Source organism: Parasteatoda tepidariorum, chromosome 4, assembly GCF_043381705.1.
Source record: "Parasteatoda tepidariorum isolate YZ-2023 chromosome 4, CAS_Ptep_4.0, whole genome shotgun sequence".
Taxonomy (NCBI): domain Eukaryota; kingdom Metazoa; phylum Arthropoda; class Arachnida; order Araneae; family Theridiidae; genus Parasteatoda; species Parasteatoda tepidariorum.
The window spans coordinates 50623811-50640074 of record NC_092207.1 but is presented as its reverse complement, the minus strand read 5'-3'; the positions used below and the strand labels follow the sequence as shown (position 1 = coordinate 50640074).

The window sequence follows — 16264 nt, the reverse complement described above, 5'->3', positions numbered from 1 at the left end:
CATCATTGGGCATTGTTATAATTCGAAAGCAAAGTGAAACGACATAGTTAGCGAAATATTGAAGAATTAGAGAAAAAACAACTTTAAGAATGGAAACATCAGGAAGCTGTTTCGAAAATGTATTTTTCTTAGGAAAGATAACTTATTCAAACACTTGGTGGAATAAGTGAATGTTCCAAATGAATGTCCAACTATAGTATATGTAATCTTTAATTATGAAATTTGTGAGCATATCTAAAAAGTAACTTAAAAATTTTTTCTTGTAAATTTAGTTCATTTGTTGATAAAATCAGCGAGATATAAAGTCCATTCGTCTACAACCAAGCTCACTGGGTAGACAATTAGTCACACCAAGAAAAAAAAACATGGAAAGCATTGTTTAAAATACTCTAACTGTGCTTCTAGTATTGATAACCGGCTGGATTCAGCTGGAAAATATGTCCATAAGACTTAACAAGTTCGTCACATCCAGTTTAAGGCTGATGCAGTTTAAAATGATCCAATGGCTCTCTTGTTACATGAAATATTGCTTTTTAGCGAACAATATGCTATTTTCAAAAATGTTGATAAATTGTTACAGTTATTCATAACTATTAGGTTGAGCATTACCTGTCTTAAAAAATGCTGAGAATTACGCAAAACGTTAATATAAAGAAATTCTGTAGTTTCATGAAAATGAAATCATTTTTGATCAATTTTTTTAATATTTCAAAAGTTAATCCAAAACTGTAAAGTTAGGACTTGTAAAAATCTGCAAAAATTCCGAATTATTTATTGATTTTAATAATTTTTATTTACGGGGAAATATTTCACCAAAATGGAAATTTTTTTTAAAAAAAAGTTTATAATTTTTCAAGTGTTTAAGCTATTAATTTTAATACTTTGCTCTTTATTGCTTAATATTAGTTTGCTATCCCTAAGTATGTATTTTTGACTTCATTTTTTACAAGGATTCCAAATATAGACAATGAGATTACTGATGCTCAGATCCGCTTTCTTAACTTTCGATAGGCAGGATCTATAGCTTCAGAATGAATGCTTGGAAATTGTACAGTGGCTATGCTCTATGAAATGATATTACTTACAGCGTCACTTGATGAAAACTTACGGTGTTAGCATTTTTAAACGTACTAAGAAGAAACAATAAGCAAACATTCGAATCCACTTTCATAGTTTTAAAGTGGATGCCTTCAAGAACTTATCTGATATTTGTTAGATTAGTAAGAGGATAAGTAACAACAACGGAACTTTACTGAAACCTTTTGCATAAAATTGCAATCTTTTTTAATTTATATATTTTTCAAAACATTGCGCAACAGATTTTTTTAGCTGGAGTCGGATAATTAAAAGCGTTAAACAAGAGAAATAAAATATTCAGAAACGGTATGAATGATGATTCTGTACAATGGTTACAAACCTGAAGAGAAGGTAGAAAGTATCATAAGGATTGAGAATGTCGTCATGTGCCGGTAGGAGCGCTTCCTCTTTATAGACTGGCTGTTCGTATTCATTTGAGACAGTACTTATATTTATCTAAAATACTTGAATTTGAGACTAACTTTATATTTTTTTAAAAATTATTCTTAAAAATTGGTTTAAAATATGCTAGGAAATAACTGTTTTAATGTTATTTAAAGATTTAGTGACTTAAGGAGTTTGACAAATTAGTCATCAAATCATTCGACTACGTAAAATTTCTATTTCTGGACATATTTCAATGCAATTTTTAGCAATAATATATAAAATTAACATGGGATCTAGATGTTTTTAATAAATAAGAGAAAAATCTAGCGTTTCAAATGCACATGATTAGCCAGTTCGTAACTGGGAGGCACTTCTAGTTGCGTTCGATGATATTTCCGAACATGGTTTGCTATGCAATCCTCAATTCTCATGCAAAGCTCTCCTGAATTCTCTTTACTTTAGTAACAGCTCTACTGAATCACTCTGTAGAATGCGTGAAAACCGAAACGTTCTAAGCAGATTATTTAGGGCATGTATGATGGCGAGTAAAACTTTGAGGGTGATTATAAATGGTAAATGGTGTAAGTTCTAGGTATGTGCAGAAAATATTTTTGTTACTTTTCATCAGTTGCATATTTTAACGTTCTTCAATTTCAAACTTAAACATTACAAAAATGTATAAATTGCCTTAAAGTTGCTACAAATTGCTAGTCAGAAAATGTGGCAGTTTTGGAAATAAAGCATAACATGAATTCAATATTATAAAAAGAGTAAATATTTCATTGAGAACTATGATTTGACATAAGAAAATGTTCTTTTCTGTATTTTAAGTATATAACAATGCCTAAAAGAATGAAAAAAATGACCAATATCACAGATAATGCTACATATAGAGCTATATCTCTTTCTTTCTGTAAATCTTTTCTCACACAGTTTCCCAATCCATCGCAATAGAAACTCTCATTGTAGCAACTAGTCCCGATTTTGTGATAGTATTCGTTCCCAGATGAATCAAATAGCCCAAGAACTGACGCCGGTAAACATGACTCTTGATTTTCGCAACACATGACGCATATTTCCTTTATATCTCGTGAGCAAGTACAATCTGAATATCCATGTGATTCACAAATGGAAATGTTGTCATTATTTCCAGTGTGTGTTGATTGTTTGATGCCGCAGGAATAAGAGGACTCATCTATTACGGGAGGAAGGCAAACAGGATTAATTCCATCACAAAAACTTTTCAAGCACAAAAAATTGTCAACATAGCACGGCATTTTCGTATCTTTCACTATAGTGCAATTTTCCAAGCAACAGTCACTCTCTTTCCTGCTGCATTCAAAACTGGCACCAGATTTTATGGTGCAACCAATTTCTGGAAGTTTGACATCCATAGGGTTGCAACAAGGATCCATAAATTCACAAATCGAGCTCCAACCACAGTCGCATTCTTCTTCGCCCTCTCTGATTAAGTTCCCACAGATACTATCTCTTTCTTTTAGGCAGATACCCTTTACTTTGATAATTGCCGACATTTCTGCTCGACTGCAAGGGGAGAATTCAAAATTTTTCGAACCTGGCATCACACGCTCGCTCATTATGTGTCCCTCAAATGAGCAAGCATTGAAATGGGGTGGGTCATGATCACTTCCGAAGTTATGACCTAGCTCATGAGTAAACGCAAGCAATGAAACAGCTAGCGGTAACATTTCATCACGATTCACATAAAGATTTATAACACCAGTATTGAAATGTAGGAGTGTGTTGTTTGGCGTTACTTTCGGATCATCGCATATCCCTCCTATTACACCAATTAGTCCTAAATCTGGCTTGAATGCTTCCCCAATAACGTAGCCAGAAAAATTTTGGTAAGTAAAAGCGAAGGAGAGACAGAATTGCTCCTCTTGCTTTCTTTTGACCAATCGCAACAGATAGTCTGTTATTCCACTCGCGTTAAGCATGGGATAGTTGCTCTCAAAAGGAGTTTTATAAATCGAAATTTTCTTAACTGTAATTCTTATACCATCAGGTTTGCCATCAAAGTCAAAGTCAGTTTTTCTGAAAATTTTGTCAGCATATTTGGCATGATAATATAAGTAGGCAGATAATCGTTCAGTATCTTTTTGGAAAAATTCATATAATTTATGGTCTGCAACAATTTCCAGTTCGCAAAACATATCACGCAGTTTGTAAACTAAACCCAAAACACGAGGAGCCGAATGAAGGGTAAAATTTGCTGTACGATATGAGACTTTCAAGGGTTGCCGAGAAAAAGACGTCACATTCTCTGAATGGTTTCCTTCAATGGTTATTAGGTTTTGAATGTTATAGAAAATAGCTTTTTGAGAGCCACTCGTATTTCTAGCGAAAGTTTGAATTGGTTCGATGATAAACATATCCTCACCATCAAAAATATTACCAGAAAAAACTCCATCATAAAGATAACCTATAACGTAGGAAAAAAGCGAGCGATTTTTCACAAAACCCTCATAAATCGTCGTAACGTTGCAATAATTTTTGGTAAACTCTCCAAATTGGTAGGCTTCAATTGGAATTGTGCGAAATAAATCATCTTCATATAACAATAAGGTAAACTCTCTCTTGGCAGTTTTTATGTGAATTTCAGTGCTTTTCCGGTGGAATTTTAAATTCCTTACTTCATGTTCGGAAAATTCATTTTCACCATTTTCAGTCCTTATTACGTATTCAGCGAACTCGTAATTTTTTATATGATCATTGATATTGAATTCACTAATGGAAACATGGACCTGTAGAATTATTATTAAGATAGTCAACGGAAAATTCATTTATCGGAGCAAATGTATAAGTAAAATGTTATACTCGCAGATGTATAAATATGAAAAAGAAAATATAAACATTGCAGCCTGTTGCCAATATTACGAAATAAAGTTAAACGTCAAAATTTCTTTCTCCGACGGAAATGGCAACGGTATTAAAGTATTATATATATATATANCAGTTTTCCCTCATTCATTTCCATATTGTTTTGGTTGTCATCAGCACAAAATTAACAATAGTCGCAAAAGTATTTTTTTTCTTAAATATTTTTGTATCCCTAATTTAAACTTATTTTCCAGTAGTGCTACTATTAGCGAGAGTATTAAATTATGGTTGTGAACTTATCAAATTTGTTTGAACAATACAATGCTATAAGAACATAAATGTTATTTTTAAAAATGATTACTTCGAAAAATAACTTCCTTTCACTAAAAGGTCTAATATTTGGGTAAAGTAATATTTGAGAGTAAAATTTAGACGTGGGAAGTAGAGGCACAAGAGTAAGCAAACAGAATTCCTTTTAGTACATACATGTTAAGTGAATAATTTTAACTTTAATAGAAAAATTGTTTTCTGCCAAGAAAAGACAATTATTGCGAAGCAATAATCGGGGTTTGGTGAGCGGCAGCGAACAGGGGGCTTAGCCCCCTAGCATATATATATATATAATGTCAAACTGATTGCTTCATCAGATTGTCTTTTATGTAAATCCGGGACAAGCCATGACTGCTGCGCATTTGGACACGTGATCTGCACTAAAAGACTTTGACTATATTGTTAAGAAGTACTGGAGAGCTAGAAGTCTAATAGTCAATGGCTGGCATTTGTTTGATAATTTCAAGAAATGTGAAGAAAAAAACTTTAGGTTGCATGAAGCAATTAATTCAATGAATACAACTTAGACATTTCATTTTGTTATGCAAAAAAGTGCTAAATAAAACAAACATTGATATTTATGTTTTGTTTTAGATTGTTTTACGTATGTATCTATGGATTGCAAGTATCATAAATATACTTTGTTTTAACTCAGTATATTTACTCAGTGAATTTAATCACAACATAAGAAGATATGAAGTTACTAATTTTCATAAAACTTTTTCAAATGTAAAAAAAAATTCAAATTTTAACGACTCTCAACCAGAATCACTTAAATATACAGCCGACATTGAAATCACGTTCCAGTTATTTAACAAGAGCTTTGATTTAATTTTTTATGAAGATTTAAGGTTCCGAGAGATAGTTTCAAGAGATCAATCTAACAATAGCGTGAAATTTTACGAAGGCTTCTTACGAGAAAAACCACACCATTCATTTGCTACCGGCTACTTAAGACATGATGATCTTACAGCCTTAATGGAAGTGGATAATAGCACTTATTACATCGAACCTGCGTGTTATTTTCTAAATAATCTGAATTACACTGGTCAGATAGTGGTTTACAAAGATGAAGACGTTATAGATATGGAGAAGTATGGACCTTATAGGAATTATTCGAAACATACATTTTGGGACATATCTCGCAAAAGAAATTCTGATTTATTTTCCTCGGGCATCAATGAAGCTGATTACCTAAAAATAAACCGCTCTTGTCATATTGAAATGGTGGCGGATCACACATTATACCAATTCTTTAGACAGGATGAAGATTTTGTTAAAGGTTTTCTATATTTTCACGCAAAATATACTGACAACATTTTTCGACGAACCGATTTTAATGGAGACGGGGAACCAGATAACATTCGCATAATAGTAAAAAGCATTACTGTGTATAAGAGTATCTATGATCCTAATTATCCGATGGCGTTAGCAAAAGACTTAAAATCATTTTTAACTGAATTTACGGAGAGAACCCAATATTATTGCCTTTCAGTAGCCATGTGTTTTCGAAGAGACTTGTCATCTCCTGTAATTGGTCAAGCTTTTAAACCAGGTCTTTCACCAAGACGTACACCAGGAGGAATATGCCAGAAGCCTCTAGTGTATTTTAATACCCACAGATCCCTTAATACTGCTGTAGTGACAGTCAAATCTTCGCGAACCAAAGCTTTGCCCTTGATAACTACTTTGTTAGCCATAGCACACGAAATAGGGCACTCCTTTGGAAGTGAACACGATCCATTAAATGATTTGGCTTGTTCACCAGGAGGAGCGGGTGGATTTTACCTCATGTACCCGAATTCCGTCTCCACTATAAAGCCCAGAAACGCTTATTTTTCTCCTTGTAGTGAAAACGAAATTTATCACACCATGTTGAGCAGGGGTGAGTGCTTAAAAGAATATCAACAAATCTGTGGAAATGGTTTTAGAGAAGGAACGGAAGAGTGTGATTGCGGAGTGTCAAAAACTTGTGACATCTTAGATCGTTGTTGCATTCCATCTGATGCCAAACCGCCCGAGAAGGGATGTACTTTCCGACGCCAAAGTGGATCACAGTGCAGTCCTCGAGAAAACCCATGCTGTTCAATCGAGTGTACAGTAGAAAGAAACACAAATAAAAGATGCTTTTATAATGATAAGTCATGCCATATAAGTTACTGTGATGGTGTGAATGCAATTTGCCCCAAACCCGTGAGCGCTCCAGATAAATATCCATGTCACGAGGTTTCAAAAACCTGCAACAAAGGTTCTTGCAATAGCACAGTTTGTTTGGATAATGGACTTAAGAACTGCATTTGCAGTGATCTCTATTACGAATGCGCAATATGTTGCATGAAAAATAATGTATGTTCTCCTGCATATTATTTAGGACTAGTGACTGTTTCTGGTGATAAATTTGTAGCTGTTGAAGGCTCTCGGTGCAATTCTAATCGATTTCAGTGTGATAGTGAAGGTAATTGTGTAAATGCTAATTTGAGAGTAAATAAGAAAGACAGAAAATACAACATTGAAACTCCTAAGTGGTGGGTTGTGGCAACTCTAATTGTAGTCATCTTATTGATTGTAATACCCACTATTTGTTATCTTTTGAGACAGCATATTATTCAGCGGTGAAGGAGAGTAAATAGACTTTCACCTATGTATATAGTCATTAGACATTTATAAGAGTATTAATATTATTTTTTGTTATTGTTGAAATCATTGTAAGATTTTTTTTGTAAAGAAAACTTTTTGAATTTACATCAAAGAAGTAAAAGTAAAAAACAAAAACTCATAATTTTTGAATAAAATTTGCAATAAATATTTTCCTTGTTACTTGATAAAGCATTTTATTATTATTGAAACTTGCTTTGAATCTTTGAATGTTTAAATACTTTTTTATTAGATTTCTGTATTTTATTCCGAATAAATTGAAAGCAATTTAGTGACAGGTTACAAATGGATACTTTACTTTTAAAAAGAAAACGAGATGATTTGACTTCAAAATTATAAATCTCACACATTGTGGTAAAATAAGTTTTATTTTCTTAACTATAGCACATTAATGTTGACTGCGTAAGCAGTATATATACGTTCATCGCTATTGTGAATAAAGATACAAGGGGTATGCATCTCAAAATCCATCAATCCATCCAAACGGGTGTTCCATATCAACCGCTCTCAATATACGGGAAGCAGAGGTCTCAGTAATGTCGAATTAATTATGATAAACTTTCCAATCACAAAATCAATTTACTTTTATTTAAAAGAAATTTCTATATGTTTATTTTATAAAGTTTTTTGGGTCTTCTGAAATCAGTTTAAAATCGGTTACGGAATAGAACATTAAAAGCTAAAGCATACACCCAATCTGTAGGTCGATTGTTAGCTGCTTGTGCTATGCATATTCGTACAAAAACTCTCAAATACAATTAAATTAACAAATCGGGACATTTTTTAACATTTGACCTAACAAATATTTGTTACTAAAAAGTCAGATTGGCTGAACTATTTTAACTATTGTAACTCAACAAAATTTTACTGTTTCTTTCTACGTATAGAAGTATAACCCAAATATTACCTAAAATGATTTTTTTATTCTAAAGTAACCTACGAAAAAATATATGAGGAAAATACATGTAAATATATTACATATACATGTAAATACATGTAAAATATATTCAAAATATAAAATGCTACAACTGCAAATGGGCTGTGACGTTAAACTTTTTCTCATTTTCTTCATGGGCCGGTATTAAAAAAAGTTTAAAAAAATCTCATATAAAATAATCGTTCTTGTAAAATTTGTGAAGCATTTTCTTTTTTATTTTACTTCTCTTCAGATGGTAAACTTTCCGTAAATAAGATAAAGATTGCACAACTTTAGCTATTTCTTTTTGAAAAATCTTTGAAGTTGCTGATAGCGAAGAAAATGTTATCGCATTTCTTTTTTATTCATATCCTTCATAAGTAGTATTCGTTGCTTTTTGCTTTATCTCCTAAAACGGAACAAATAATTTCCTGCAAGATAGCAATTCGAGAGAAAGAGAGAGAGTAAGAGAGTCTGATATTTCACGAAGATTAAATAATTAAATCAATGAAGTTTAATCACTCTAAAATACAAAAATTTTATACACATTTCTTTCGATGAGATGACTACATATTTTCCTCTTTGTTATTATTTGTAAAAAGAAAAAGAAAAGTGCAGCTATTTTCTCTGAAATTGTTTTCAACTGACAATATAAAAAATGTATGAAACTGCTACATCTAAAAGTCAATATCGCCAATCATTTCGTACTTAATTTTCAAACCCGAAATATTAAGAAGCTTTTTTTTCTGTACCGTAGACCGGTTTTACTTAGTTCGGAATACTGGTTACAGGTTTTACATATAATAGTCAGAGAAACAAAATGCGTTATTTGAAAAATAACACAATGTCGCCGTTTTTTCTATGTGGTAGATGGAAAAGTCTCCAATAATTCTAATTAGTTGATAATTTTCAGGCTTATCGCAATAAATCCTATATGCTTTTAGGATAATTAAAAATAAACGAAGATTTATTCAATGAAAATTTTGCTCAAGGTTATTATAATTAGTTTCGTTTTATGAAGGTGCTGAGAGAGAAGTACAGTGAATCTGACTAATTGAATGATATATTTTTTAAATGAACTTACAGTTCTTAAACGAGCTAATTCCAAAGAGCCTGAAATAAATCAAGCTGATAGAGAAATTATTTGAGGAATTTCCTGTGCTCTGGTGGCGCAATCGGTTAAGGCGTCGTTTATTCCTCTGGTTGGAGAGTTAGGGGTAGTGAGTTCGATGCTGGCGACCAATAAAACAACCGGCGTGTATACGTAGTACGCAGCAAAGTACACGTTAAATCTGTCATCTCTGAAAGTCTTCTCGTTGGTTGTAGTGTGAAAGTTTGGATAGAGGGATACCAACAAAGGCATTGTGTACAACATCTGACTAGGGTCAAAATTACTTGGCATTCCTACCATGGTCGTTAAAAATTAGAGCCTTAAAAGTGAGGCTAGGTACTTGGCCATGATTAGGTCGTGTATGTATGTGATGCATTTTCCTACTAAGAAATGGCTGATATATTTTCTTACACTAGGCAAAATAGCTTTTTTACCTTAAAAAAAATAATAAATAAAAATTTTTTAAAAAAACCATGGTGTTAGGAACATCGTGCATTTCAGTCAGATTATTAACCCAGTTTATTCGATTATTATTATACAAGGTCGTTACTAAAAATGTCATCCTTTATTGTTAATGAATATCAAAATTGAGTACACCTATTTTTCGCACTGAAAAATTACTTTTCGTGTTAATAAATCATAATTTAATGCAATTGAATCATAATCATATTAATTAAAAGTATGAAATAATTATTTTTGGATTTTACGCTTTGACTATTTGCATGCAATACCAGATTACATTAAAGTAAGAATTTGCCCATTTAAAAGAAAGAAAGAAAGAAAGAAAAAAAAAACGTTTATAGTTTTATTTTTGTTCAAAATTTAATACAAGTTAAATCTTTTTATCATATATATAAAGCAAATTTCCGTTTCTGTAAGTTTACATTTTTTGGGGGGTACAGAAGCTATTTTCCTATTTCCGATGACTAGTGATAATATACCTTTTTTCCTTTGTATTCTATTTCAGTAGCATTTATTTTTTACATTTGTAATTATTGTTAAACTATAATCAGAGCTGCTCTTCGCTACTTATGAAAAAAAAAAAAAAAAAAAAAAAAAAAAAAAAAAAAAAAAAAAAAAAAAAAANGAAGAAGAAATAAACTGGTAACTTTTTCCTTCTCAACAATCAGGAGATAGCGCTTTCATTTACTAGATTATTTGACTTATCCACATTTGAGGTAAAAATAAACTAATGCGAACGAAAAAAAGAAAGCTTTTGACTAAGCTTGTCGCTTACTTCTGCCTTTGTGAGGGGTTTATTTCTAATTTTCTGTGCACGCTTTTGTGAACCCAAAAATTAGAAATAAGTTGGAAATTGGAAAAAGACAGAAAACTAATACCATAAAGTCCATGTCTTAATTCTTACAAAATGTTATAAATAGATTATTGTATTATCTGAAGTATTTGATCAATAACGCAAAAGCATATCTCAACGTCTCTTATTCGGTTTTCTAAAGAAACATTTTTTGTTAAAGCAAATGTCCTTTTCTGTTCTTTCATAACACTCACTTTCATTCATTTTTTTTCTGTGACGCTTGTGATAAATAGTACAACAAAACGCTCGTAAGTATTCGAATAAATTGAATAATAATTCATTTTATCAGGTTGTCAATTTTATAATGTGATATTTAAATAGTTTTATTACATTCACACATGAAAGAAATATTTTTTTAAAATATTTTATATAATATTTAAAATTTCACTCAAATATTTTCATTACATTTAACATTTAAGTGCAGTTTAATATTTTTAAAATTTATTCTTTTATATTTATTACTTTTCATTTAAATTACTACGTTTAATTTAATGCATTCAAACTAATACATTTATGTCTGTCAAAGATTATTTTTAGAAAGCTACTCGTCATAATTAAAAAAACTCTGATTAAAATAAAAAGTCAGTTAAATCATGATTTTTTTTTCAAACCCTACTGTTAATGGCACATTCGTACTTTTCATTTTTGTAAAACAAGTTGTTTTGTGTATATACGTATATATTTTCAGTCTAATTGTCACTTCTATTCTCACCATTAAATTCTTTTAAGAGGATAGCAGTGACTGGGATAAAAGGAGACAAAATCATGAAAAAGTAATATTTTTCCTAAACTTAGAACCAAAATAGTCTCCAATGTTTTTTTAAAATTTAGTCATTAGAAGCGTCATGAATGATATTCTAAAAGTTAATAATTAAGAAAAATAAAACATGGTAGCGACAGTATCGTTTGACACAAATATTCTTACTTTTAGGATTATTTCGATGGAAAATCATTAACATATGATCAGCAAATTGACTACAATTTCATGTAAAAAGATCGGTAAAAATTTTCAATCTAGTAGTCGCTTCTTGTCTTCACCAGGAATTCTTTTTAAAAGACAGTCTGACTGTTCATTTCTATTTGGTTCAAATATGGTAAGGTATTTTTGGACCGCTTTATTAAACCTATAGTGAGTGACCACAGTGACAAGTAACATAAGGGACAATATTATCCAGACGAATTGTGAAAAGAAAAGAAAAATTCCGGGAGAAAATATATTATACATATTTTTAGTAACCTTAATATGTAGTTGGAAAATATGCACAATTTATATTTACTTATTGTGCTTCGTACTTATTTTGAAAGTTTACTTTGAACACATGGAGATAAGGTTTTAGGAACAGGAGACAGAAGGGGAAACCTGAAAGTGACGTAGTGTGGGTATCTAAATTCTGATTGGTTGCTGAAACGTGGCATTTGTTTACGTTAGAAACTCTTCTTTCCATTCTGCTTAGAGTAAGCCAAGTCTGTTAAGTATCAATTCTCTTAAGTGACACCTTTTATGTACTTTCACAAAGATTCTTTTACAAAGATTTCAATTCTTTCACTATATATTTCTTACTTAACACAGACAGGCACGTTGCCATGTAGAACATAAACAAACTAATCATGTATCGAAGTTGCCAGGTACGCAAAATAAAAATATATCACGGTTAGAATAAAATACATAAACAAATAATAAATCTAAGTTAAATAAAAGACGTAGACAAGAATGAATGATATATCAACAAATTCGATGTTTTATACGACGCTGTATTTAATTAACTTCACGTTAATTAGCATTCTAACTCATGTGGAGAAACTTAGCCATTTTGCTTATAAACGATCAGCTGGTGCTGACGTCATAGATCCGCTGATGTGTGGATATCTGTGATCTTCTTTTTGGAAGTGCAATTACCCAATTAAACCGTTGTTCATAATATATTTATGATATAGAAAATTCTTTACTTTAACAGTGTAATTAGAAGACTTTAATAGTTTTCCTAAAAAAAACCACTTAAAAAATGAGCAATTAAAAGTAAAAGTTTCTTAGGCAGCTGAATGGAATTGTTATTTGACAAATGACGTTCATTTTCAAGCATGCATATCTCATTTCTTGCTTCACGAGTGTCTGGAAAACAGTTAGCTTCAGTGGTTAAAGTGGGCAAAAACAATCGATCCATTATATCCTGAGGCGGAAACGATTACCATTGGATGGAATAAAATAGAATTGAGAGAGAAAACAACGATGTCGCATTGTACGAAATAAACACAATACTTTCGAGTTTCGATGTGAAATTTAAATCACGTTTGAAAATTTCGTTATTCTTTTTTAAAAGTTATTTTATAGCTTCCAAGTAATCATTACGATGAACTGCGCATTATTTATAACCAAAAATAAGGATAGTTTGAATTTTTACTGTAAAATGTATTGAATTTAATTCTTTAAGCAAACCTCAATTTGATGATTAGGTCAGATAAAGTTAAATATTATTTTTAAATAATTGCATTTTGTTTTTTAAAACTATAAAGCTTTTACATGTTGACTTCGACTCAAAAAATAAGGTTAAATAAAATTAAGCATCATTTTTTTCAATCAATCAATGAATTGTTTTAGAACAATAATATTTTTATAAGAATTCTTCGATCCAATGACTAATGTCGGATAAAATTAAATAACCTCTGTTTAAGCTGATTAAAATTAATAACTATAATTTCATTTTCAAAACTGTTAAATGTTTACCTGCATACTTTGATTTGATAAAAAAAAATTAGACAAAATTTGGAGTCCTTTTTTTTGGTGAAAATTTATTTTTCAAGAACTAAATAGCTAGTATTTCGTTTAAATTTTGGGTATCGCTATTTAAAATTATGATGATTAAAATCAAGATCGATGATGGATTTTATAAACTTTACAATCAAAAATATTTTGCTTCTTCTTAAATTAAGTAATAAATTGTTAATGATTTTTTTTGCATGTTTGTGTAAATAGCTTCAAAAACGTAGATATAATAATAAAGAACTCGATCATTTGACCATTATCGAAACACATATTTTCTAGATTAGTGTTTCCCAAAGTGTGGTACGCGAACCCCCAGGGGTACGGGAAGAGTTTAATGGGGGTACGTGTTCTTATGTGAAATATCTTCCATCAAACTAAAATTTCAAAAAATTTTATTTGAAAACAAAGCTAGCATGAAAATTTACGAGTACGTATTTTTCAATTGGCTATTTTTTGCAGAGTTAACAGTTAATAATAAGTAGTGTCAACAGCCAGTTGTGATTTTTAACTTTTGTGCAATTTTTTTATAGTAAAATATACATTCATTTTTTTATTAGTGGTACACAGCGTTACGAAAAATTTAGAAAGGATACACAAAAGTCATAAGTTTGGGAAAAACTGCTCTAGATTATCACAACTCCATCCCTCAAAATTTCGAAACTCTCAAATCCAAATTCGTCCAAAAAAATCAAGGGAAAATTTTTGTTGATTGCGATAAAAAAAACATGTTTTTGTGTCAAATTTCCAACTTGTAATCTCATTTGCACTAATTAACTGGCCTACCTAATGTAGATCCCTCATCAATGAAACTGTCCTTGTTTTGTACGTAAAAATTCGAAAGTGATTCAAGGTGTTTTGCTTACTGTATGCTACGTAAAAAATCTACCTGAAAACAAATTTGCTTCTTCAATATAAGAATAAGATAAGGTTTTCAAAGAGTTTAACAATGTCGAGAATCCACCATTTTCTGAATTTACTGTAGCCTGCAGTCAAAAGATACAATTAAAAAGAATGGGTCTCACGCAAGCTTAATTGTTGCCTAACCAGGAAGAGACAAAGACATTCTTTTCCAAGACTGTAACGGGAGATTGAACCTGTTCAAGAAAAAAATACCCACAGAAAAGGAATTTATGACTTAGAGGTACTTGTTTTGCAAGGTCGCAAGTGAACCTTTGCAAAAGGAAAACTCATTCATAGTGGATTTAAAGAGTGCTGAAGAATTGAAAGTGGATAATAAATTTACTTCAGTACAGTGCTCTTGACTTTGTTAACTTTGAGTTAAATCAGTGTAAATATTTAAATTGAATCACCGATACAAGCAATTTTTTTAAATGACTAAGTTTACCCAGTTGATTCGAATAAGCACGTTCATATAAACTGAGAGTGAATGGAATCGAAAGATTTAAATTACCTCTCTGAATAAATTCATTCTATTCCAATTGAGAGAGATAGGAATCAAGGGATTCAAATTAAGAGAATTGAATGGCGGATTTGAATCATCGTAAAAATTATGAACTGAATTAATAGGAAAATGATCAATCAAATCCATGAGTCTCTATGATACATAAAGCTGGATTCAGTATCCAATTCTAAATCGGTCTTTCGAAACATTGATCGTAATTGTTCGGCGTTAGATGACGACAATTATTTTATGTAAATTTTACCATAAATGTAACTCTAATGTTAATACCTAAACACGTTCTAAATTTTCCTTTTTTTCTGAATTTTTTTTCCTTTATAAAGGATGCTTTTGATATTTATTTTTTTATTGAGATTTAGAATTAAAAGGTTTGCTTTGAAGTTAATGCTTTAGAATTTTTTAACTATGCATAATTTGTAAGAAATAAAAAATGGAAAAAGTCATATTGTTTTTCAATAAAATAATTTTTTATGAGCTTCTTACCGCAACAGTAACATCATAATACTCTCCTTCCGCTTTCAACTACATGGACAATTAACCCCTTGGCATTCGGAGGGTTTTTTTTTTTTTTGTTTGTTTTTCTTTGGTCGGACAGTAACCGTTTGACAACAAATATCTTTAGTTTTTTCTTTTATTTAAAATTTTATTAACGGTAGCCCCTATTAAGCAATGTTTGATAATGTAGCATTTTTTCATGAGAGACTTGAAAGTATTTTTTTGCCATGTTCAGAAAAACGCGCTAAGTTTGTTTAATTATTTAATACTTTAATTTATTTTGCTAATATTTTAGCAAATGCAATTGTAAGAACATTATTTTTTCTCAGAATAATCACTTGGTTTTTTTTTCTGATTTTGATATTTTTTGACATATTTCATTGTGTCCTAAATCATGAAATTTTTTTTTAGTCCCATAAAACAAAAACTTATAAGGAAGAATATTATTTTAATAGTTTTCCTGGTGATTTGATTCATTCAAAATTTATGCTACCGGGGCATTAAAAATTTAAAATAATAATTTTTTCTAAAAACAAACCTTATTTTTTATCTCTTCTTAATAAAAATAATTCGAAAGAAATTTGTACATTTTCCTTTTCTTTGAGATCATTTTCTTGAGCGTCAAAAGACCTTTTTTTTTTTTATCGATTACGGTTATTGGGGGAAATGTAAAGAAATGAGACAATTAGTTATAAAGATTTACACAGCTGTCAACAGTAAAATTGAAGTAAAGCTTGTAAATAAACAATTGTGAACGAATACTGAAACCATTATTTTGCTTTTTCGGTAAAAATATTGGGGAAAAGACGAAGGTGTTTCCACCTTTTATATTTTTATAGGAACTTGTTGGATACATTTTTATGATGCTTCTCAATCAACTAAATTTTTATAACATATATATATATATATATATATATATATATATTTTTATTTACGTTCTGATCACAATATTT

General features: G+C 30.6%; 3 protein-coding genes across 3 annotated transcripts in view; 1 reads left to right on the top strand and 2 right to left on the bottom strand.

Moving 5' to 3' along the window:
- LOC107448228 (neuronal membrane glycoprotein M6-a) overlaps positions 1-16264 on the bottom strand; it is a 39337-nt gene that overhangs the window by 15384 nt on the left and 7689 nt on the right. The window lies entirely within an intron of this gene.
- Positions 2164-4303, bottom strand: LOC122269465 (disintegrin and metalloproteinase domain-containing protein 10-like). Its single transcript, XM_043042734.2, has one exon. It carries the CDS (start codon positions 4269-4271, stop codon positions 2244-2246), a length of 2028 nt encoding a protein of 675 aa, XP_042898668.1. The 5' UTR covers positions 4272-4303; the 3' UTR covers positions 2164-2243.
- LOC139425515 (disintegrin and metalloproteinase domain-containing protein 10-like) lies at positions 5260-7254 on the top strand. The gene has a single exon (XM_071180526.1). It carries the CDS (start codon positions 5617-5619, stop codon positions 7252-7254), a length of 1638 nt encoding a protein of 545 aa, XP_071036627.1. The 5' UTR covers positions 5260-5616.